At 43.3% G+C, this 25,392-nt stretch overlaps 3 protein-coding genes across 3 annotated transcripts in view; 2 read left to right on the top strand and 1 right to left on the bottom strand.

Annotated features, from left to right (window-relative positions):
* Position 1: 1 nt before the first annotated feature.
* Positions 2–6,470, bottom strand: LOC117733507 (parapinopsin-like). Its single transcript, XM_034537211.1, has 6 exons — positions 6,331–6,470; positions 4,595–4,927; positions 4,221–4,311; positions 3,892–4,129; positions 3,554–3,796; positions 2–365 (listed from the first exon to the last, which is right to left on the bottom strand). The coding sequence occupies exons 1-6, from the start codon at positions 6,452–6,454 to the stop codon at positions 237–239; spliced, it is 1,158 nt and encodes a 385-aa protein (XP_034393102.1). The 5' UTR covers positions 6,455–6,470; the 3' UTR covers positions 2–236.
* ddx20 (DEAD (Asp-Glu-Ala-Asp) box polypeptide 20) lies at positions 6,387–13,835 on the top strand. Its single transcript, XM_034537210.1, has 11 exons — positions 6,387–6,615; positions 7,345–7,439; positions 7,743–7,911; positions 8,293–8,407; positions 8,531–8,673; positions 9,301–9,439; positions 9,526–9,584; positions 9,931–10,013; positions 10,151–10,256; positions 12,518–12,619; positions 12,705–13,835. Exons 1-11 carry the CDS (start codon positions 6,420–6,422, stop codon positions 13,721–13,723), a joined length of 2,226 nt encoding a protein of 741 aa, XP_034393101.1. The 5' UTR covers positions 6,387–6,419; the 3' UTR covers positions 13,724–13,835.
* A 3,436-nt stretch (positions 13,836–17,271) lies between these two features.
* Positions 17,272–25,392, top strand: part of taz (tafazzin) — a 10,099-nt gene continuing 1,978 nt past the window's right edge. The window contains exons 1-10 of the mRNA XM_034538040.1: positions 17,272–17,277; positions 18,836–18,986; positions 20,128–20,256; positions 20,325–20,370; positions 20,455–20,540; positions 20,608–20,688; positions 22,904–22,945; positions 23,075–23,137; positions 24,124–24,176; positions 24,256–24,333. Of these exons, the coding sequence (XP_034393931.1) occupies positions 18,854–18,986; positions 20,128–20,256; positions 20,325–20,370; positions 20,455–20,540; positions 20,608–20,688; positions 22,904–22,945; positions 23,075–23,137; positions 24,124–24,176; positions 24,256–24,333 (711 nt within the window). The 5' untranslated portion in view covers positions 17,272–17,277; positions 18,836–18,853. The remainder of the gene's footprint in view (positions 17,278–18,835; positions 18,987–20,127; positions 20,257–20,324; positions 20,371–20,454; positions 20,541–20,607; positions 20,689–22,903; positions 22,946–23,074; positions 23,138–24,123; positions 24,177–24,255; positions 24,334–25,392) is intronic.

The following is a 25,392-nucleotide window of genomic DNA, read 5'->3' as shown; positions in this document are numbered from 1 at the left end:
GTTTGTGATTTTGGGCTATACAAAATAAACTGAATTGAATTGAAAGAGCGCAGGATGCTTGTTGCTCAAACATAGTCAAAAGTTGATGGACAATAGTTCCTTGATATTGATATTTTAACATTTTGTTGCTGCCGTTTTGTTCTTTTATTCAGTCCTTGTTGTCGAGTGCAGAGAGGGTTGCTTGTTGGATGAAGGTCAATGGTCAGGAGTGAGACCATGAGGATTCATGTACATTTTTATTCATGTAAAGATCCTTTCTGGGTCTTCGTTATTGAGGCAACTGTGGTTTCGTCCTCGGATGTCTGTGGATCTGACGCCCATGGGTTCAATCCACACAGGACAGTGGGAACAGCATATCCCCGAAACTGGAAACACACATACGGCACACGGTTAACAATAGAGATCTTTGAGACTCGCCGATTCTTGCTGTTTTGCCAAAAGTCAATCTCCGTGAGATCGTTTTTTCTGCTGTTGCCTCTCAAAACTAAATACATATCTAACATCAACATTGAGCATGAATTGATAAAACGATTTGTAGTGGAAAGCAGGCTCATTGCAGCCACTAAGAGCTACAACACCACCAACAGTTTGGTTTAAGCAACAACACCACCGACAGTTTGGTTTAAGCAACAAAACCACCAACAGTTAGGTTTAGACTACAAAACCACCAACAGTTAGGTTTAAGCTACAAAACCACCAACAGTTAGGTTTAAGACTACAAAACCACCAACAGTTTGGTTTAAGCTACAACACCACCAACAGTTTGGTTTAAGACTACAAAACCACCAACAGTTTGTTTTAAGCAACAAAACCACCAACAATTAGGTTTAAGACTACAAAACCACCAACAGTTTGGTTTAAGACTACAAAACCACCAACAGTTTGGTTTAAGCTACAACACCACCAACAGTTTGGTTTAAGACTACAAAACCACCAACAGTTTGGTTTAAGACTACAAAACCACCAACAGTTTGGTTTAAGCTACAACACCACCAACAGTTTGGTTTAAGCAACAAAACCACCAACAGTTTGGTTTAAGACTACAACACCACCAACAGTTTGGTTTAAGCAACAAAACCACCAACAGTTTGGTTTAAGACTACAAAACCACCAACAGTTTGGTTTAAGCTACAACACCACCAACAGTTTGGTTTAAGACTACAAAACCACCAACAGTTTGGTTTAAGACTACAAAACCACCAACAGTTTGGTTTAAGCTACAACACCACCAACAGTTTGGTTTAAGCAACAAAACCACCAACAGTTAGGTTTAGACTACAAAACCACCAACAGTTAGGTTTAAGCTACAAAACCACCAACAGTTAGGTTTAAGACTACAAAACCACCAACAGTTAGGTTTAAGCAACAAAACCACCAACAGTTAGGTTTAGGCTACAAAACCACCAACAGTTTGGTGTAAGCAACAAAACCACCAACAGTTTGGTTTAGACTACAAAACCACCAACAGTTAAGTTTAAGCTACAAAACCACCAACAGTTTGGTTTAAGCAACAACACCACCAACAGTTTGGTTTAAGCAACAAAACCACCAACAGTTTGGTTTAAGCTACAACACCACCAACAGTTTGGTTTAAGACTACAAAACCACCAACAGTTTGGTTTACGACTACAAAACCACCAACAGTTTGGTTTAAGCTACAACACCACCAACAGTTTGGTTTAAGACTACAAAACCACCAACAGTTTGGTTTAAGACTACAAAACCACCAACAGTTTGGTTTAAGACTACAAAACCACCAACAGTTTGGTTTAAGCAACAAAACCACCAACAGTTTGGTTTAAGACTACAAAACCACTAACAGTTTGGTTTAAGCTACAACACCACCAACAGTTTGGTTTAAGACTACAAAACCACCAACAGTTTGGTTTAAGACTACAAAACCACCAACAGTTTGTTTTAAGCAACAAAACCACCAACAGTTTGGTTTAAGCAACAAAACCACCAACAGTTTGGTTTAAGCTACAACACCACCAACAGTTTGGTTTAAGACTACAAAACCACCAACAGTTTGGTTTAAGCAACAAAACCACCAACAGTTTGGTTTAAGACTACAAAACCACCAACAGTTTGTTTTAAGCAACAAAACCACCAACAATTAGGTTTAAGACTACAAAACCACCAACAGTTTGGTTTAAGACTACAAAACCACCAACAGTTTGGTTTAAGCTACAACACCACCAACAGTTTGGTTTAAGACTACAAAACCACCAACAGTTTGGTTTAAGACTACAAAAGCACCAACAGTTTGGTTTAAGCAACAAAACCAACAGTTAGGTTTAAGCTACAACACCACCAACAGTTAGGTTTAGACTACAAAACCACCAACAGTTAAGTTTAAGCTACAATACCACCAACAGTTAGGTTTAAGCAACAAAACCACCAACAGTTAGGTTTAAGCTACAATACCACCAACAGTTAGGTTTAAGCAACAAAACCACCAACAGTTAAGTTTAAGCTACAAAACCACCAACAGTTAGGTTTAGGCTACAAAACCACCAACAATTAGGTTTAAGACTACAAAACCACCAACAGTTAAGTTTAAGACTACAAAAGCACCAACAGTTTGGTTTAAGCAACAAAACCAACAGTTAGGTTTAAGCTACAACACCACCAACAGTTAGGTTTAGACTACAAAACCACCAACAGTTAAGTTTAAGCTACAATACCACCAACAGTTAGGTTTAAGCAACAAAACCACCAACAGTTAGGTTTAAGCTACAATACCACCAACAGTTAGGTTTAAGCAACAAAACCACCAACAGTTAAGTTTAAGCTACAAAACCACCAACAGTTAGGTTTAGGCTACAAAACCACCAACAGTTAAGTTTAAGCTACAATACCACCAACAGTTAGGTTTAAGCAACAAAACCACCAACAGTTAGGTTTAAGCTACAATACCACCAACAGTTAGGTTTAAGCAACAAAACCACCAACAGTTAAGTTTAAGCTACAAAACCACCAACAGTTAGGTTTAGGCTACAAAACCACCAACAATTAGGTTTAAGACTACAAAACCACCAACAGTTAAGTTTAAGACTACAAAAGCACCAACAGTTTGGTTTAAGCAACAAAACCAACAGTTAGGTTTAAGCTACAACACCACCAACAGTTAGGTTTAGACTACAAAACCACCAACAGTTAAGTTTAAGCTACAATACCACCAACAGTTAGGTTTAAGCAACAAAACCACCAATAGTTAGGTTTAAGCTACAATACCACCAACAGTTAGGTTTAAGCAACAAAACCACCAACAGTTAAGTTTAAGCTACAAAACCACCAACAGTTAGGTTTAGGCTACAAAACCACCAACAGTTAGGTTTAGGCTACAAAACCACCAACAATTAGGTTCAAGACTACAAAACCACCAACAGTTAAGTTTAAGACTACAAAACCACCAACAGTTAGGTTAGGGTTTAAGACTACAAAACCACCAACAGTTAGGTTTAGACTACAAAACAACATGATTTCACGAGCTTCTGTGATCCTGTGCTGGAATGTAAATGTGCGTTATGGGTCAGGGATGGAGGGTTACCTGTCTGTTCATGAAGATATATATGATGGGGTTGTAGACGGTGCTGCTTTTAGCCAAGTACACTGGTATGGTGGCGATAAGGGGGTCGATATATAAACTGGAGTCCAGAATGACAGCGAGGGCCATGACAGCATATGGCAGCCATGTCACCAGGAAGGCCAACACCATCACCACGATCATACACGCCACCTGCAGCTCCACACGGGTTGTGCTGCCCCCCTCGGAAACCTGCAGCTTGGTCACCTTAACACACCGAAAATACAGGAAGAGAGACTTTATGGTGAAGCTGGATACAGCAAACGCTCTCAGTAATCTTTTCATGGAGTGTAACCACATGCCTGGTGTAGAGTCCACAGGAGTCGCGAGTAGGACACTATGATGACGGAGAAGGGCAACGCAAAGCAAAGGAAAAAGTACATGATGATGTAAGACATGTTCCCCGTGTCCCGGCTGTACCAGTTTGGGGAGCAGGAGGTCTTGACGCCCTCCAGCTCGTAGCTTCCCCAACCAAACAGAGGCGGAGTGTTCCACACGAAGGACCAGACCCAGGACAGCACCACTCCTGCCACAGCGTGTCTGAGGGCAACGGAGACGGAGCGTCACACACCGGAGGAGCAATCAAAGATTTGCAGTCTGGGTAATGAGACACCGATGGTGGTCTCTGTACCTGGTCTGGAACAGGACGGCCCCCATGGGATAGCACACCACGATGTAGCGTTCAACAGAAATGACTCCGATTGTACACAGACTTGATATACCTGAAAAACAGTATGTAAAGAATACAATATTTTATTATTTTTGTGGAATGTATCCTCGTGATTAAATTAGTGTTTACGTTATCGCCCATAGACTGTGTAAGAAGTGGACTTAGTCAAGGTGACGTCATCGTTCGCAACCATGTTTGTATTTTTTTTGTATTTGAAACAAAACTGCATTGCTAATTTCACAAGTAAATCACCTGAAAACCTCTTTGACCACTGTGCTGACTAGATCAAACCAGGTTGTCCACAAAAACAACAGTTGCACACTAAGTTAACTCACCGAAAAAGGAGACAGCAAAGCCCTCCAGCACGCAGCCCACTTGGCCCAGGCTGAAGTACCCCATGGCACTGGTCACTGTGGTGGGCAGACCTCCAAACACGGCACAGCCCAGGTCACATATGGCCAGGTTCACCAAGGCGTAGCTGAGCGGCTGCCTCAGCTGTCTGTGCCTCACCGTCACCACGATCACCAGGACGTTGAGGAGGATCCCGGCCATGGAGAACACGCCCATGATGACGGCTAGCACGGTGTAGCCGGTCTGAGACAGGAGCTCTGCGTTGGCCGAGGAGTTCCCATCATGCAGAGCGAGGTGCGCCATCCTGCTCGGCTTCACTGGTGTGAAAATAAGAGTCAGCGGTTCATCTGTAACCTCAAACTCCAAAATCTAGTGAAAACAACCGTTTTGCTAAATTGTAAACGAAAGAAAATAAAATCCATAAATATGATCACCCCTCTGTGCTAATGCTGCATGTTAGCTGCTCGGCTGAGATTAGAGGGAGGTGACCCCTTCCTTAATAAGCCCAACAAAAGCTCCGTGAAATGTAATTATTGAAAAACCAAATCCGTGGATCCGGATTGTGAGGACATTAATTCAGTCTGATATCCTGTAAGACGGCACTTTCCATGATTGCCGGGTGTACAGCTGCTCCTAAGTAATGAAGCTGGCAATAGACGCAGCATTATATCGTGTTAATGTCATTTTTAATATGCATTGAATTACTCAGTCTATAATCTAGAACCACCACCCCTAAAAACTGTGATTGAGAATCATGATTGTTGTGGTATGAGCTGCACCACATCAGCCCCGGCCTTTTATGGTTCTAGATGAAACCATTGGGATATAAAAGTGATCTTGGTTAAACCCCCTGGGTGGGTCCTAGATTACATTTCATGTCATTTAGCTGACGCTTTTATCCAAAGCGACTTACAAGATGAACTCCTCGGAACATAAAAGGGTTCTAATTAGAACCCCATCTGGTGGGTTCTAGATGAAAACCTTGGGATCTAAATGGTTCTTGGAAGAACACTTTCGGTAAGTTCTAGATGAAAGCCTTAAAATATAAAAATGTTCTCGGTAGAACCCCCTGCGTGGGTTATAGATAAAATCCATGGGCTATATTGAAGGATTCCAGGTCCAACCCTATGGGGTGGGTTCTAGATGAAAGCCTTGACGTATAAAAAGGTTCTTTGTAGCACCGCCTGTGTAGAAGAACCCCATAGGATATCAAAGGATTCCAGGTAGAACCCTGTATTTATTTGTTAGTGCAGCAGGATAGATACTCCAGTGGAGGTCACAAGATAAATGTTCCTCATCAGCATGAAGAACAAATATGAGAAACATTCAGTCACGTGCAACAATGACAATGTGCAAGTATAAATTCTACATTCATCAAATTAAATGAGCTCAATAAAAAATAGTTTGGAACAGATGCCAGAAAAACATTTCTGCACTTCTTTTTCTTTCTCTTTTTGTTTAGAAACAACCTTCTAATATTTTCTGGTAAAACTTTCCATCATCCATTTATTAACAATTACACAAGAATAACATGTATAACTCCAGCTATGATGGCTTATTGGAACATGTGAAAGGGTATTAAAGCATGGATTACAAAGCGTATGAAGGGGAAACCAACAGATATTTTTCCGATGACCTCAAATTGTTATAATAAATTGTTGAATTGTATCCAGAAAACGAACTTGTCCTTCAACTAATATGGTTTGGGAGCGGTTCTCACCCTGGCCACCAGAGGGCGCTGCAGGAAGTGCAGCCGCAGCGACAACGTGCTTTAAAGCAGCCGAGTTTGAAGCCCGGCCGGTAAACAACATGGCGGCCTCCGTGAGGAAAGCAGCCCACGACATAGAGACGCGGAAGCGGACCGACGATGTGCTTCTTTCGGAGGGACTCGACTTCAGCTCGCTGCTGCTCTCTCGTCCCGTTCTGGACGGGCTGTCCTCCTCGGGCTTCCGGAAGCCTTCCCCGATCCAGCTCAAGGCGATCCCGCTGGGCCGCTGCGGGCTCGGTGGGTTCCCGAGGACCGTGTGGAGGCCAGAGGCTCACGTGACCTCTCTCCGCCGTTTAAAGCGGTCTAAACGGCGTGTTATGCTAATTAAATAACTACCACCTCGTGACATGACTTCATCCACTGATGGAGAATATGGTCATTGTAAAGTATATACATCTTTCAGATCTAGATATTATTATCTTGAGGGGAAAACAAAACTTTTATTTTGGAATTCAGCACTGCTAAATTTGTTTCCATGTTTTTAACATGCATCTTGTGAAAATAGAGCCGTTTATTGTCCCTTTAGGCTTTCCGTACTTTATACTCAGTGTGAAAATAGAGCGGTTTATTGTCCCTTTGGGCTTTCCGTACTTTATACTCACAGTGTGAAAATAGAGCCGTTTATTGTCCCTTTGGGCTTTCCGTACTTTATACTAACAGTGTGAAAATAGAGCCGTTTATTGTCCCTTTGGGCTTTCCGTACTTTATACTCACAGTGTGAAAATAGAGCCGTTTATTGTCCCTTTGGGCTTTCCGTACTTTATACTCAGTGTGAAAATAGAGCCGTTTATTGTCCCTTTGGGCTTTCCGTACTTTATACTCACAGTGTGAAAATAGAGCCGTTTATTGTCCCTTTGGGCTTTCCGTACTTTATACTCACAGTGTGAAAATAGAGCCGTTTATTGTCCCTTTGGGCTTTCCGTACTTTATACTCAGTCACCCTACAGTGACCCTCTCTCGTTTCAGACTTGATCGTGCAGGCCAAGTCCGGCACGGGGAAGACGTGCGTGTTCTGCACCGTCGCTCTGGACTCTCTGGTCCTGGAGAATCCTGCAACTCAGGTGTGGAGTCACGACAGCTTGCACTTAAAAGGCAAAGTTATCAGTCTTCAGGCATCTTCTTTAGAATATTAATACCAATTCAGATGGAGAAAACAAAACCTTTATTTTGAAATGCTCCACTGCTCAATTTTGCCAACAGGTGTTCACGAGAAGTAATCACTTTGGTTTTTTAGCGTCTTACTCAGTCCCAAAAGTGTGAAAGAGGTCAATTATTGATAAAGCAGAACCGACTAATCCTATTAGCTGCAGGGTCTTATTGCCACATGTCAATCAAAGCCTTGTTCGCCTTCCTTCCTCCTGCAGGTTCTCGTGTTGGCTCCCACACGGGAGATCGCGGTGCAGATCCACTCGGTGGTGATGGCCATCGGCTGCGCCATGGAGGGCCTCGAGTGCCACGTTTTCATCGGGGGCCGGCCTGTGAGCCAGGACAAGACCCACCTGAAGAGGTGCCACGTGGCGGTGGGCTCGCCCGGTAAGAGGCCCCGCCCGTTTATGTAGCCGCTGCTCATACAGTCACGGTACAAAAGGGAACGCATATTGCTGTTGCTTTTATTTTGAAAAGTTATGAACATTCAATAGCCTCGTCAATATTGAATTACAGATATCTAAAATTAGAGCTTTGATATCAGCAAAGTTTAATTGCAGATATCTAAAATAAGAACTTTCACTATTTGACTATTTTGCGCAGCCAAAACTTTGCAGGTAAAACTCGGGCCTCAGAGTTTCTGTTCCGCTTGTTCGAGACCTAAACAGCCGTTTGGGTCGCGGGGCGAGCCGGATCAGTTGTCTCGTACCGACCCGACTGCCGGTTACAATTGCGCCCCTTCTAACTTCTGGTATTTGTGCAACGCAGGTCGTATCAAGCAGCTCATCGAGCTGAGCATGTTGTCCACCGCCAGCATCCGGCTGTTTGTTCTGGACGAGGCAGATAAGCTGCTGGAAGAGGGCAGCTTCCAGGACCAGATCAAGTGAGACAGACAGGGGCTCATGTTTCATGTGGATTACGTTCACTGTGAAGGAAATGTCATGCGTTGGATGCTCTTTTTACACAAAACACAGATTCAACCCACTTCCTCCACTTGTCTCCCCAGCTGGATCTTCTCCTCTCTGCCAGTGAACAAACAGATGCTCGCGCTCTCCGCCACCTACCCAGAATCCCTTGCTAAGCACCTCACCCGCTACATGAGAGAGCCCACTTTTGTCCGAATCAATCCCAGTGACATGGGCCTCAAAGGTAAGACCCTCGGTCAGGTGTGCTGTTGTCATTGTGGCTTTTTTTTTTTTTTTAAAGCAATAAGGTTCGAGAGGCAGGACCGTATCGTCTCTAATGTCCGGTTCAAGGTGTTGAACCCTTGAGCAGGACATTATTGACGATACAGTCCTGCCTCGAGGATCTTATTGCTTTTATAATACGTTTACCAGCGACATTATAAATATAGTAAATAGTAAGCTTTCAGCAGACAATAGTTGTAGCCACCAAACGTTGTGTATCACATTTCAGTAGCCGAGAGAAAATAGTCCTCGTGTGCGGGGCTGTTGCTAGGCAACAGACAAACAGCATTGGGAACATCCCGTTTGTTAGCCTAGCTAACGTTAGCCTAGCTAACGTTAGATCTCATTCATTCACATTGCTCATTTTATAAAAGTTGCCATTAAAATAACAGATGACAAAACACTCGCTACACTTTGTTCATGTTGATTTGGTAACTGAAGCTTGAAATGAAACTAATGGAGATATATATATAAATATATATATTAATATATATATATATATATATATATATTAATTAATTAATATTAGAGAGAGATCTTTATCTCCTTTACTTGATGCCATCTTTGGGCTTTGGCTTTGCCCCTGCAGGTCTGAAGCAGTATTACAAGCTGGTGCAGTCCCATCCTTTGCCTCACAAGATCTTTCAGGAGAAAGTGCAGCACTTGTTGGAGCTTTTCAGTAAAATCCCATTCAACCAGGCTCTGGTGTTCTCCAACCTACACACCAGGTATATTTAAAGTCCCCCGTGTCCTCTGAGGTTGTGGTAATGGTCTTCGGTCTTCGCGTGATGGATCGGGTGCTTTTCTCCCACAGGGCTCAGCACCTGGCAGACGTCCTGTCCTCCAAAGGCCTACCGGCTGCTTGCATCTCAGGTGACGGGACCGTTTGTGTATTTGTAGTTGTGACACGATGACTCTATCACCAGAAAATTATATAGGTGGTAATGTTCATAGTTTTTCAAAAGTAAAAATATCGAACATTTAAATGGTGAAAATAAACACTATAAATTATTATAACAAAGTAAAAGTATAACATGTTGTAGTTTACTAACTTCAAAGTTAATGATTTTAGGGACCATGGCTCTTTGTAGATCAGCTGTAATAATAATAATCAAAGTGATCTGTATCTGTTAATATGGATCATCAATTAGTATCGGCAGCAAAGAATCTTGAAGCATTCATTATTAAAAAGTGATCGGATTTGAATGCGACTGTACAGGCGGTCTGAGTCAGGACCAGAGACTGGAGGCCATGTCCAAACTGAAGCAGTACCAGTGCAGGGTGCTCATCTCCACCGACCTGGTGAGAGACACACACACACACACACACACACACACACACACACACACACACACACACACACACACACACACACATCCATACTCATCTTGTATATATCTTCTGTTCTTTAACCCTGGGCTTGCTTCCCTTCCCGTCAGACCTCCAGAGGCATCGATGCAGAGAAAGTGAACTTGGTGATAAACCTGGATGTGCCGCAGGACTGGGAGACCTACATGCACCGGATCGGACGCGCTGGGCGTTTTGGTTAGTCCCCGAGCACCCTTAGTCAGTAGTCCTGTTTGTTCAGTAGTCCCCGAGCACCCTTAGTCAGTAGTCCTGTTTGTTCAGTAGTCCCCAAGCACCCTTAGTCAGTAGTCCTGTTTGTTCAGTAGTCCCCGAGCACCCTTAGTCAGTAGTCCTGTTTGTTCAGTAGTCCCCGAGCACCCTTGGCTCCGGGCGCTTTGCTTAGTAGACCCAGAACACCTTTGGGCCCGGGCGCTTTGGTCAGTAGTCCCCAAACATCTTTGGTCAGTAGTCCCTGAACACCGTTTGGTGAGTAGTCCCCGAACACCCTTTGGTCAGTAGTCCCTGAACACCTTTGGTCAGTAGTCCTGTTTGGTCAGTAGTCCCTGAACACCTTTGGCCCCGGGTGCTTTGGTCAGTAGTCCCCGAACACTGTTTGGTGAGTAGTCCCCGAACACCCTTTGGTCAGTAGTCCCCGAACACCTTTGGTCAGTAGTCCTGTTTGGTCAGTAGTCCCTGAACACCTTTGGCCCCGGGCGCTTTGGTCAGTAGTGCCCGAACACCGTTTGGTGAGTAGTCCCCGAACACCCTTTGGTCAGTAGTCCCCGAAACACCTTTGGTCAGTAGTCCTGTTTGGTCAGTAGTCCCCGTACACCCTTTGGTCAGTAGTCCCCGAACATGTTTGGCACCAGGCGCTTTGGTCAGTAGTCCCCGTTTGGTCAGTAGACCCCGAACATCTTTGGCCCCGGGCGCTTTGGTCAGTAGTCCCCGGGCGCTTTGGTCAGTAGTCCCCGGGCGCTTTGGTCAGTAGTCCCCGAACACCTTTGGTCAGTAGTACCCGAACACCGTTTGGTCAGTAGGCACCGGGCTCTTTGGTCAGTAGTCCCCGTACACCCTTTGGTCAGTAGTCCCTGAACACCCTTTGGTCAGTAGTCCCTGAACACCGTTTGGTCAGTAGTCCCCGCACACAGTTTGGTCAGTAGCCCTCGCACACCCTTTGGTCAGTAGTCCCCGAACACATTTGGCACCGGGCACTTTGGTCAGTAGTCCCCGAACATGTTTGGCACCGGGCGCTTTGGTCAGTAGTACCCGAACACCCTTTGGTCAGTAGTACCCGAACACCTTTTGGTCAGTAGTCCCCGAACACCTTTGGCACCGGGCGCTTTGGTCAGTAGTCCCCGAACACCTTTGGCACCGGGCGTTTTGGTCAGTAGTCCCCGTACACCCTTTGGTCAGTAGTACCCAAACACCGTTTGGTCAGTAGTCCCCGCACATGTTTGGCACCGGGCACTTTGGTCAGTAGTCCCCGAACACCCTTTGGTCAGTAGTCCCCGAACATGTTTGGCACCGGGCGCTTTGGTCAGTAGTCCCCGTACACCCTTTGGTCAGTAGTCCCCAAACACCTTTGGTCAGTAGTACCCGAACACCCTTTGGTCAGTAGTACCCGAACACCGTTTGGTCAGTAGTCCCCAAACATCTTTGGCACCGGGCGCTTTGGTCAGTAGTCCCCGAACACCCTTTGGTCAGTAGTCCCCGAACACCCTTTGGTCAGTAGTCCCCGAACACCCTTTGGTCAGTAGTCCCCGAACACAGTTTGGTCAGTAGTCCCCGCACACAGTTTGGTCAGTAGCCCCCGCACATGTTTGGCACCGGGCGCTTTGGTCAGTAGTCCCCGTACACCCTTTGGTCAGTAGTACCCGAACACCCTTTGGTCAGTAGTACCCGAACACCGTTTGGTCAGTAGTCCCCAAACATCTTTGGCACCGGGCGCTTTGGTCAGTAGTCCCCGTACACCCTTTGGTCAGTAGTCCCCGAACACCCTTTGGTCAGTAGTCCCCGAACACCCTTTGGTCAGTAGTCCCCGAACACCCTTTGGTCAGTAGTCCCCGAACACAGTTTGGTCAGTAGTCCCCGTACACCCTTTGGTCAGTAGTTCCAGAACACCCTTTGGTCAGTAGTTCCAGAACACCCTTTGGCGCCAAAGACACATTTCGCGAGAAGATTCCGTAGGACTGATCTCAGGATGATGCCGGAACTTATACCCGGCTGGGGTCATCCGAGGTCACGGGTGACAGGTTGTTATTAAGACTCCACCTGTGTGTGTGTGTGTGTGTGTGTGTGTGTGTGTGTGTGTGTGTGTGTGTGTGTGTGTGTGTGTGTGTGTGTGTGTGTGTGTGTGTGTGTGTGCGTGACGGAAGATATCCAGTGCTAAGCACCGACTCTGGCAGTGATCCAGGATTCATGGAACCGTAGTTGTATCCGTAACTCTCGTTTGTCTGCAGGCACTCAGGGGCTGGCTGTGACCTACTGTTGCCATGGCGAGGAGGAGAATAAGATGATGGCCATTGCTCAGAAGTGCGGCGTTAGTTTATCCACGTTGCCGTGTGAGTACCGCCCGCCAAACATGTTTTATTTTTTCCCCCTCGTTTGAAAACAATTTAATGTGACGCCCCCTTCCCCACTTTTCAGCCGCCATCGAGCCGGGGTTGATGGACGAGCCGTGTGACTGGGACGTCTGCACCGCAGCATCCACTCTGGGCACTTCATGCCAGCTCTCCTCCCGGACGCAGAAGAAGAAGAAGCAGCGTGACGCGGATCAGCCAATGGAGCACAGCGGTCAAAGGTCGCGGGAGAATACCGTCCCAACGGCCGGGCCGGAGACAACAAAAGCAACTCCCGGCGAGGACGCTCTCCCGCGGAGGCGTCCTCCTCCTCCTCCTCCTCCGGCGGCACCAACTCGCAAGGAGCTGCAGGACGCTCTGCCAAAGATCCCGCCCCTCGGCTCGTTCAAGAGCCGTAGGTCAAGGTTCGTGACCTTTGAGGACGCCGAGCGGGACTTCCGCGGCTTCATCACGACGGGGCCGGGGAGATCGGTGGAAGTCATCAGGGAGTTTGGGGGCGGCGAGGACGGCGACCCGAGCATCGGGCACCGAGAGTCCTTCACGCTCGACGACCACGACGGAGGTGAATGTTTGAATCTCAAGGGAGAACGCTGGAAAGCTGACTTTTCGCCTTCCAGGGCGGTTTCCGGTTCTTCAAACTCGCAACACAACGACAGCGAGAGGAATCGGACCAGAGGTGGCGAATACGAACAAATGCCCCCTGGGTCCAAACCGAAGGTGGACCCCTCCGCATACGGAGCTTTTGCGGCTCCTGCGCCCCAAAAGTTCCACCAGACGTCACGAGGGAGCGCTCCGCCTCTGCCAGAGAGATGCGAGGCAAGACCCAGCGTTGAGCCGAGCGGGCCAAAGACCGGCAGACGCGGATCCAGAAAGATGGCGGAGAAGACTTCAGAGCAGAGGAGTGATGAAGATGAGTGGAGTGCTGAGGCTTACTGGAGAGCCAGCTACAGAGCCTGGAACGATTACTACGCCTCCGTGACTCCTTTCCAAGAGCGAGGTCACCAAAGCTACTACAGCGCCGCCCACAGCTGGATGGCAGCGTATCGCATGAACGCCGTCTACATGCAGGAGCTGCTGAAGCACTGACGGTCTGTTCAAGATGTGAGAACATGAATGTCACCGCCGTCTACATGTTGCACTTTCAATTTTTCAATTAATTCATATTATGCGTCTTTTCTAATAAATGACCAGTATGAAACTTGCATTTACTTTATTATAGCTGCAGTGTTTATTTAGGCTTGTATAGTTATCATGTATGAGCTTATCAGTTTTAATAATTTGTGACAAACTGCATGGGGCAAAGATGTGCGTATCTGGAGAGATATGATTCCCCCCTCAAGTGCAGCGCTCTCCAAATAAGCACATCTTTGTATGTTATGTATTTATATGTTCATGTGCCTCACTCGGCCACGTGGAGCGCTGGTCGCACTGCTTTGATTCATTTTAAGATATTATTTTAAGATGGCAAAAGGGTTTACAAGTTACATTTACACTCAAAGAAGCGAGAATAAAAACTGAGAATGTGACAAAGTGCCAAATGAATGACCAACAAGGGGCCTAACCTCGTGACCTTAGAGATACTTGTATATCTCTAATTTCTTCTTTTGATGGACGGTTTTGCAAAAAATCTGTCATTAATCTATTTTTGGCCATCATTTAAAAAGAAATTTATAATAAGACATAAGCTAGAGGCGTATCTTTGTTTTATCAGATAAAGTTGATCACTTGCCACTTCAGATCCTGTAGACAGACTACTACACCTCTGCGTCTACGTCCCTGAACGCATCGCTCTCTCACTTCCGGTAAGCGTATTGCATCACTTCCGGTTGCCAGCTTAGCAGCTCGCGATGTTTTCCTCTTCTCCCCCTCCCTCTTGCTCAGAGTGTCTCATGTTTAGCTATTCCTCTGCCTCTCTTAATGATAACGGTACATGCAACAAGTGTAGTTCATTTGCTGGTTGGAGGCAGTTCTAAGTGGGTTAGATGCACGGCTCCACACCATCGAAGCTCAGACAGTTACGCTAGTTAGCCCCCCCCCCCCCATAGCCGGTGCGGAGCCTTTAGCATTAGCCTCTGTTAGCTGTCCCCCGGCAGCCCCCGAGCAGCCGGATGGCTGGGTGACTGTTCGAAGGGGTTTTAAGTCTAAACAGAAGCCCACTGAGCACCGCCAACCTCTTCACGTTTCGAACCAGTTTTCCCCACTCAGCGACGCGACCGCTGAGAAACCCACTCTGGTTATAGGTAGCTCCATAGTCAGAAACGTGAAGATAGGGAAGCCAGGGACCAAAGTCATATGCATCCCGGGGGCCAGAGCGGGCGACATTGAATCTTGTTTAAAACTGCTGGCTAAAGATGAGCGTAGTTACAGTAAGATTATAATACACGCTGGCGGTAATGACTCCCGACTGCGGCGGTCGGAGGTCACTAAAATTAATGTGGAATCGGTGTGTACTTATGCCAAGACAATGTCGGACACCGTAGTTTTCTCTGGCCCTCTCCCCAATCTGATCAATGATGACATGTATAGCCGCATGTCGTCATTCAACCGCTGGTTGTCCAGGTGGTGCCCAGCAAACAATGTGGGCTACATAGATAACTGGAGGACTTTCTGGGGAAAGCCTGATCTGATGAGTCCAGACGGCATTCATCCCACTTGGGATGTCGTATGTGTACAGATTGTAAAGCCCTCTGAGGCAAATTTGTGATATTTGGCTATACAAAATAAAATAAATTGAATTGAATTGCCATCTGTTCTGTGTTCAGACATCTGTGTCAGGCGATGGAAATATGAAACGGCTGTACTTGATGTCGTTTATTTTTTGTTTTTTTACATTCAAAGCTTCGAGGGTTTTGAATGAAGAGTTTTGTCTTTGTCAGTTTGATCAGTTTACAGCAGTTTGATCACTTTACAGTAGTTTCATCAGTTTACAGCAGTTTCATCAGTTTACAGCAGTTTGATCACTTTACAGTAGTTTCATCAGTTTTCAGTAGTTTGATCACTTTACAGCAGTTTCATCACTTTACAGCAGTTTGATCACTTTACAGTAGTTTCATCAGTTTTCAGCAGTTTACAGCAGTTTGATCACTTTACAGCAGTTTCAGCAGTTTTCAGCAGTTTCATCAGTTTACAGCAGTTTCATCACTTTACAGCAGTTTGATCACTTTACAGTAGTGTCATCAGTTTGATCACTTTACAGCAGTTTCATCAGTTTTCATCAGTTTACAGCAGTTTCAGCAGTTTGATCACTTTACAGCAGTTTCATCAGTTTTCAGCAGTTTCATCAGTTTTCAGCAGTTTGATCACTTTACAGCAGTTTCATCAGTTTTCAGCAGTTTCATCAGTTTTCAGCAGTTTGATCACTTTACAGCAGTTTCATCAGTTTTCAGCAGTTTTCAGCAGTTTGATCACTTTACAGCAGTTTCAGCAGTTTTCAGCAGTTTGCCAGCAGGTTTAACAGATTATTTAAAGAATTTCAAAGTTATGCTCAGTTATTTACATGATCTGTGTTTTTCTTCATGATCTTTTGTTCTTGTCACTTTAAATGTTGCCGCCGCTAAGAATTGTGGATAATTATCTCCTTTGCTAAAGGAAGGTCCAGGTGTTCCTATGTGACCCTCTTCCCTAGGTGTCCCTGTTGTCTTGGTTACAGGTGCTGTTTGGAGTGTGGTCAGCTGGATGAGCCACACCTGAGTGTGTGTGGCTATATTAATAAAGTAATATATGAACCAGGTTGTTTATGTTAGGTTGTTTATGTCAATAAAGTAATACTATGAACCAGGTTGTTTGTCAATAAAGTAATACTATGAACCAGGTTGTTTATGTCAATAAAGTAATATATGAACCAGGTTGTTTATGTTAGGTTGTTTATGTCAATAAAGTAATACTATGAACCAGGTTGTTTATGTCAATAAAGTAATATATGAACCAGGTTGTTTATGTCAATAAAGTAATGTATGAACCAGGTTGTTTATGTCAATAAAGTAATACTATGAACCAGGTTGTTTGTCAATAAAGTAATACTATGAACCAGGTTGTTTATGTCAATAAAGTAATGTATGAACCAGGTTGTTTATGTCAATAAAGTAATATATGAACCAGGTTGTTTATGTCAATAAAGTAATATATGAACCAGGTTGTTTATGTCAACAAAGTAATATATGAACCAGGTTGTTTATGTTGTTATTAAACAACACTGTAAGAACACAGATGAAGTATCTAGAGGATCTTTGTTGTAGTTCATCTCCTGAACATTGTCGTTGCAGACTGACGTCACTAACATGCGCCTGCCGTCGCCTCATATTGCCGTAGTTGGGTCTGGTTGTGGTTTCCTAACTCCTCATGACATCTCCTTCCCATCTCTCCTTGACCCCGTGCGGTCTTCCACAGAGGTCAAGTGATTAGGAGTAGACGTTATTTGTAGTTCTCAACCCGGAAACCGGCTCGTGAGCTACTTTAAACACTATCTCACGTCTCACACATTATTTATGAAGCCGTAAACAAACCTGTTCTCACTCCAACCAGCAAAACATGAACATCATTACGTTAAATCAGGCTTTTTCTTGACATCCGCAGAAACCACAATACCCACAATGCTGTGCGCGACGTTAACGTCCGGGTCGGTGAACAACAGCAGCGGAGAGGTAAACCTTTGATCTTGCGCTGTTTTCGGTATTTCTCCGGTTCTTAACGTGTTTAGCTGTGTGAGAGAAGCTGTCATAAAGCCACGCTGCACGACATTCATACTAAGAGCGAAACATTGCTGTGTTATGTGTAATTTATGTTATAAAGCATCACAGATGGGTGCCAGCCATGAATGAAAATGCAGATTTAACGTTAATTCTTTAGTTTAAATATTGAAGATAAGACCAAAACTGACCCTTTAATCTTTTTACGAGTTATTATTTTCTACAGATTTCAAGTGTTGTCCTTTGTAAGATTATGATCTTAGCTTGCAGTACTTTGAGGTACTACTTTAACCCCCTGCATCTCAGAGGTTAATCAGATTAATAGTGCAAAGTATAAACAACAAAAATACCATTATGCTGTATTATTATTATTATTATTATTATTATTATTATAGATTTAGATAAACCATTTATCCATAAACCTTTATAAAGTAGTGAAAGTTAGCTCCACCTTTACCATAAGCAACATTAAATTGATGAACACATTAATGCATCAATCATTATAACTACATTTTGTCTTAAACATAATTCAGATATGGGCCATTGTGCACAATGGGTACTTATCAGTATATGTATATTCTGATACTTTAGTAAAAAAATAAATCATGCAGGACAGAACATTTCTGTGGTCTTGCTACGTTTACTACTGACTCCTTGTTGAAATGTATTTAGTATTTTATTTCTCTAAAGTGTATTCATACATTTCTTTGATGTGTTTCTATAAACAAATGTATTTGGCATCCTCATTGTTTTATTTGTCGTGTTCAAAATTAAGAATTGTATTATAATTAGCTTGTATTATTATTATAGATACACCTTTATTGATACCCTAGTTCACAACCTACCCAGTAGCTCCACCTTTACCATAAGCAATATTAAATTGATGAACACATTAATGCATCAATCTTTATAACTACATTTGATCATAAACATAATTCTTATATGGGCCGTTGTGCAAAATGGGTTCTTTTACTTTTGGCACTCATTAGTATATATATATATATATATATATATATATATATATATATATATATATATATATATATATATATATATGTATATGTATATTCTGATACTGTTGTACTTATACTTTAGTAAAAATCATGCAGGACAGAAAACAAGAGTGGATTCAAAGTGTAGGAAAGTCATTTTAGAAAATAGAATACTGTTTACATGATGATAAATAGTTACTATCAAGTGTGAGACAAAAATAATAAAGCAAGAAGACAAGATGAAAAGATTAGAAACAATAATTGTACTTGGTGGTTCAATCCAGTTCCCATATGAACGTGTCAAGGTCATTATTGATTACAGAGGTCAGTCCATGCTACTCGAGTGTCTCCTTTAGATCAACTGTCTAGTTTCACAGGAGTAGATTGCACTTCATAACTAGAGAAAAGATAAACATGGAAGCAGCGGACAGATCCGGACTTGTTTAGTTCACACTTCAATAACCTCTTCATTCTGTACGCTCAACAACAGACCACTGCGGGTTGTGTTTGTGTTGCTCCAGGTGGATGTGTGCGTGTGGATGTTGTGTCTTTGGAGTGCTGTAATGCCCCTGGAGGTCAAATGGCCGTTCCCACAATGCCCTGCTTTGGCGTGGAGGGTCTCCAGCTCGCTGATCATGGGGATGGTGGGCTCCTACTCCTACTTCTGGACCAGTAAGTTCATCCACGTCTCCAGATGTGATGAATGTTTATGATAAACTGGATGATGAAGAGTTCCTTTATGTGATGATGATGAATGTTTATGATAAACTGGATGATGAAGAGTTCCTTTATGTGATGATGATGAATGTTTATGATAAACTGAATGATGAAGAGTTCCTTTATGTGATGATGATGAATGTTTATGATAAACTGAATGATGAAGAGTTCCTTTATGTGATGATGATGAATGTTTATGATAAACTGGATGATGAAGAGTTCCTTTATGTGATGATGATGAATGTTTATGATAAACTGAATGATGAAGAGTTCCTTTATGTGATGATGATGAATGTTTATGATAAACTGGATGATGAAGAGTTCCTTTATGTGATGATGATGAATGTTTATGATAAACTGGATGATGAAGAGTTCCTTTATGTGATGATGATGAATGTTTATGATAAACTGAATGATGAAGAGTTCCTTTATGTGATGATGATGAATGTTTATGATAAACTGGATGATGAATGTTTATGATAAACTGGATGATGAAGAGTTCCTTTATGTGATGATGATGAATGTTTATGATAAACTGGATGATGAAGAGTTCCTTTATGTGATGATGATGAATGTTTATGATAAACTGGATGATGAAGAGTTCCTTTATGTGATGATGATGAATGTTTATGATAAACTGGATGATGAAGAGTTCCTTTATGTGATGATGATGAATGTTTATGATAAACTGAATGATGAAGAGTTCCTTTATGTGATGATGAATGTTTATGATAAACTGGATGATGAAGAGTTCCTTTATGTGATGATGATGAATGTTTATGATAAACTGAATGATGAAGAGTTCCTTTATGTGATGATGATGAATGTTTATGATAAACTGAATGATGAAGAGTTCCTTTATGTGATGATGATGAATGTTTATGATAAACTGAATGATGAAGAGTTCCTTTATGTGATGATGAATGTTTATGATAAACTACAGGATGAAGTGTTCCAGCTAGCCAACAGGATATAAAGAAGTTAAAATTCAACATACACATGAATGCTGCAGTAATATTAATCATTGTATTAATTAATTAATCATTAATCATTGTACACTGATGGGAAACATTTTTCTCTCCCTCCCAATCTTCAGAGTACATGAACTGCTTGACGGTCCACAACCACGAGGTTTTGTTGGACCTGATTGACAGGCGGCCCTCGGACACGCCCCTCATCACTCTGTCCAATCACCAGTCTTGTATGGATGACCCCCACATCTGGGGTAAGAAACAGAACTCTGACATCACACGGTCACATCAGAGATCAGTGAACATTATCCTGTGTTTGCAGGTGTGCTGAAGTTCAGACAGTTGTGGTCCTTCAACAAGATGCGCTGGTGAGTTTCTATTGTTCCCACTCGTCAATCACTCGTGATTTCGGTTGACATTTCCTGGATTATTATTTTTCTGTAACCGTGTAGGACTCCCACGGCATCGGACATCTGTTTCACGAAAGAGCTGCACTCCAGGTTCTTCAGTCGTGGGAAGTGCGTTCCGGTCTGCAGAGGTGAGTCTCTGTTTGCGTTGATGAACCCACAAACTCAGCGGCTCACGTCATGGTGTGTCTCCTGCAGGCGACGGCGTTTACCAGAAAGGAATGGACTTTATTGTGGAGAAACTGAACAGAGGAGAATGGGTACACATTTTTCCTGAAGGTATTCCAACATTCCTCCTTTCTATTCTTCTTCCTCTGTAGCTGTTTGTGGAAATAACATAGGCTCTATATAAAAGAGTGGAGGCAGTCATGGTGAGGTCACTCGTTGGTTTGTGGACGTTTTGAAGCCTCGAGTTTTTGCCTTGAATTTTGCCGGTGCCATCTTGGCTTTTTGTAACCAGTAAACAGGAAGTGAACATATCTGGACTGAGGAGGAGTGACGTAGAGACGGCGTATACATCCCTGATCACCTGTCACGAACCAGGCCGCACGGCCATGATAAAGAAGGGGATACAAAGAAGCGAGTAGTTAACAAAAAGGGTTTATTTAACTTAGCCTAAATTGTGTTTTACACTACCTAACAGTAGAGATGGGCTACCAGAGCTCCGAAGCTTGAGTCAGTCTACTGAACCGCCGTGTGTCGACTCCAAGTGTCGGAGCTTGTATCAAATGACAACGGTCATGTGACTCTTGACGTTTGGTGCTTCACGAGTCGTTTCATTGGTTTGACACGTTGGACAGTGTGAACGTGTTGGTGCCGAATGCTGCGTTCACACCAAAAGCGTTGCGAATATAACTCTGCTCCATACCAGGTGTCAATCATCAATGTGGGCTTTGAGAGAGGAGATCGATAGAGAGAATTGTGAGTTATGGTGAGTATTGGAGGAAAACTGCATTCACCAGTATCTGTTGGCATGAACCTTTAAGGCTTTAATAATATACAAAAAAAGTCCATATTGTAAGGCTTCCTCTATAGTCTAGTGGGTAACACATATACATGATAGACTTTTCTGTTCTGAGAGGGGGGGATCCAATCCCATCACGAACACATCGTTTCATATGATTGACCAGCATTTAGTTTTATTGCAACAACATGGATAACGGTTATATACAACATCAAATCTATAAATGAACACGCAGCTTTAATTGATTTTACCTGCAGAAATGTGAGATTGAAACATTGAGGTGTGCTAGTGCTTCGACACGCTGTTACACGGCTGCTTTAATTTCAGTCTGCCACCAGATGTCGCTGTTCTTCAAAGTGAAGCCCCGAAGCTTCGAATCCTTTTCGGTACAAATAGGAGGAAAGCCTCAATGCTTCACAAGGCTTCATCCGCCCATCCCTAGCTAACAGTGACTGTGGAGTCAGTACTTTCAGTAGTGGAGATGAGTGTAATGCTGTGTAGTGTAGAGACAAACAGGTGTCTCAGGGCGGAGAGGGGGACCAGCTCAGACCGGAGGGCCTTTTAAGAGAGTGCACTAGCACACAAGGCCCAGGTGTTTCCAGTGCTGCTAATTAACACAGGTGTCTCCTGATGACCCTCTGCCACGCCCACCTGCAACACCTGCAGGGATAACAACCAGTGGCAGAGAAGGTTGTCACACCTGTCAATCACCTTTAGGCCCCGCCCTAAAGCATCTCCTGCTTTATGGTCAGTTTGACTCTAAATGACCATAATTTACTAAATGAACATAATGCTTGAAACTAGAGATTGAGACCATAAACTCATGTTTACAATGTTTATTGAGGGAATAAATCAAGTAGAGTCATTTATATAGACTTCTATACAACCAGAGGAGTCGCCCCCTGGTGGTCAGAAGAGAGAATGCAGCTTTAACACATGAAGCATAGACTTCTATACAACCAGAGGAGTCGCCCCCTGGTGGTCAGGAGAGAGAATGCAGCTTTAACACATGAAGCATAGACTTCTATACAACCAGAGGAGTCGCCCCCTGGTGGTCAGGAGAGAGAATGCAGCTTTAACACATGAAGCATAGACTTCTATACAACCAGAGGAGTCGCCCCCTGGTGGTCAGAAGAGAGAATGCAGCTTTAACACATGAAGCATAGACTTCTATACAACCAGAGGAGTCGCCCCCTGGTGGTCAGGAGAGAGAATGCAGCTTTAACACATGTAGCATAGACTTCTATACAACCAGAGGAGTCGCCCCCTGGTGGTCAGGAGAGAGAATGCAGCTTTAACACATGAAGCATAGACTTCTATACAACCAGAGGAGTCGCCCCCTGGTGGTCAGAAGAGAGAATGCAGCTTTAACACATGAAGCATAGACTTCTATACAACCAGAGGAGTCGCCCCCTGGTGGTCAGAAGAGAGAATGCAGCTTTAACACGAAGCCTTGACTTGACTTTACAGAACCCAAGGTTTTCTCCTGGGAAATAAGCCCTTCCTCTCTTTTTCTTTTTCATTTAACAGGCAAAGTCAATTTGACTGAGGAATCCATACGGTTAAAGTGGGGTGAGTAAGGTGTGATTCTGCACAACATATTCAGCATAAGAGATTTGTGATGATCAACAGAGCTTTTGGAAACATGAATGCAAAGTGTTCGTTTGTGATTCTGGTTCAGATCCCTTCTTTGTGTTTTAGGCGTAGGTCGGCTCATAGTGGAGTGCTCCCTCAATCCGATTATCCTGCCGCTCTGGCATGTGGGTGAGTGAGATGACATGTTGCTGCTATTTCATCACTTTGTTTTTAAAGATGGAGTCCGCTACACACACAGGGAGATGGAGAACAGAAACCTCAGGTTACAATAGAAAATACATAGAAAAGGAAAATGCCTGCCTTTTTAATTTGAGAGAATACAGTACAGAGAGGAAACAAAGTGACAACATACATTCATTGCTGTCGTTATGATAAGGTATAAGGTACATTATATTCTTCTGAATTGCATTCAGTAACAATTTAGATGTGATGTTCAAGGTTGATTGGGCTCTCAACATTTTGGGTTTCGGTACCTTACCTTGAAAGTGTTTGAAAAGTGCTTGAATTTTACTCCTTAACTCATGTTTACAATTTTTACTAAGGGAATAAATTAAGAGAGAAGTATAGAGTCATTTATATAGACTTCTATACAACCAGAGGAGTCACCCCCTGGTGGTCAGGAGAGAGAATGCAGCTTTAACACATGAAGCATAGACTTCTATACAACCAGAGGAGTCACCCCCTGGTGGTCAGTAGAGAGAATGCAGCTTTAACACATGAAGCATAGACTTCTATACAACCAGAGGAGTCGCCCTTTGGTGGTCAGGAGAGAGAATGCAGCTTTAACACATGAAGCGTAGACTTCTATACAACCAGAGGAGTCGCCCCCTGGTGGTCAGGAGAGAGAATGCAGCTTTTAGACTCTAGAGAGAGACTTTCATGTTTTTTTCATGACCTGAAGGCCGTAGTTCTCCAACCTGCCTCTGAATCTGCAGTATCGTGGGCCACCAAAGTGTAACACCGTTGTACCGACAGCTGCTCTGAATTCCGTAGTTCCCTAGAGTAGTTATATTATGGTATGGATGGCCTTGCAGCTTTAGAAACGCAGGTGTGAGCAGCAGGACCACAAGAATATCGCCAGCTTTTATAAAATGGGAAAGCCACAGTGGTCATAACTCTTCACATGAAAACCAAGTGCTCTGCTTTGGTCTCAGGTTTGAACGACGTTCTGCCAAACGTGGCGCCCTACGTTCCTCGGACTGGAAAGGTGGGAACACTTGCATCAAATCCGCAGTATTTCCTGTTGATGAGTTCTCTGGTTGTGAATCAGTTGGTTTTTCTTCCAGAAAATCACCGTCCTGGTGGGGAAACCGTTTAGCGTGAAGGACCTGGTTGAATCCCTCCGAGCCGAAAACATAAGCCAGGTGAGACAAACTATGGATTACACCAGAGATGTCTCTTTCATTATATTACACCAGAGATGTCTCTTTCATTATATTACACCAGAGATGTCTCTTTCATTATATTACACCAGAGATGTCTCTTTCATTATATTACACCAGAGATGTCTCTTTCTTTATATTACACCAGAGATGTCTCATTCTTTATATTACACCAGAGGTGTCTCTTTCATTATATTACACCAGAGATGTCTCTTTCATGATATTACACCAGAGATGTCTCTTTCTTCATATTACACCAGAGATGTCTCTTTCATTATATTAGACCAGAGATGTCTCTTTCATTATATTACACCAGAGATGTCTCTTTCTTTATATTACACCAGAAATGTCTCTTTCATTATATTACATCAGAGATGTCTCTTTCTTTATATTACACCAGAGATGTCTCTTTCTTTATATTACACCAGAGATGTCTCTTTCATGATATTACACCAGAGATGTCTCTTTCATTATATTACACCAGATATGTCTCTTTATATTACACCAGAGATGTCTCTTTCTTTATATTACACCAGAGGTGTCTCTTTCATTATATTACACCAGAGATGTCTCTTTCATGATATTACACCAGAGATGTCTCTTTCTTCATATTACACCAGAGATGTCTCTTTCATTATATTAGACCAGAGATGTCTCTTTCATTATATTAGACCAGAGATGTCTCTTTCATTATATTACACCAGAGATGTCTCTTTCTTTATATTACACCAGAGATGTCTCTTTCATTATATTACACCAGAGATGTATCTTTCTTTATATTACACCAGAGATGTATCTTTCTTTATATTACACCAGAGATGTATCTTTCTTTATATTACACCAGAGATGTATCTTTCTTTATATTACACCAGAGATGTCTCTTTCTTTATATTACACTAGAGACGTCTCTTTCATTATATTACACCAAAGATGTATCTTTCATTATATTACACCAGAGATGTATCTTTCTTTATATTACACCAGAGATGTCTCTTTCTTTATATTACACCAGAGATGTCTCTTTCATTATATTACACCAGA

The sequence above is a fragment of the Cyclopterus lumpus genome, chromosome 7 (assembly GCF_009769545.1).
Source record: "Cyclopterus lumpus isolate fCycLum1 chromosome 7, fCycLum1.pri, whole genome shotgun sequence".
Taxonomy (NCBI): Eukaryota; Metazoa; Chordata; class Actinopteri; order Perciformes; family Cyclopteridae; genus Cyclopterus; species Cyclopterus lumpus.
Note: the sequence above shows the minus strand (reverse complement) of the source record. Positions and strands in the feature narration are given on the sequence as shown.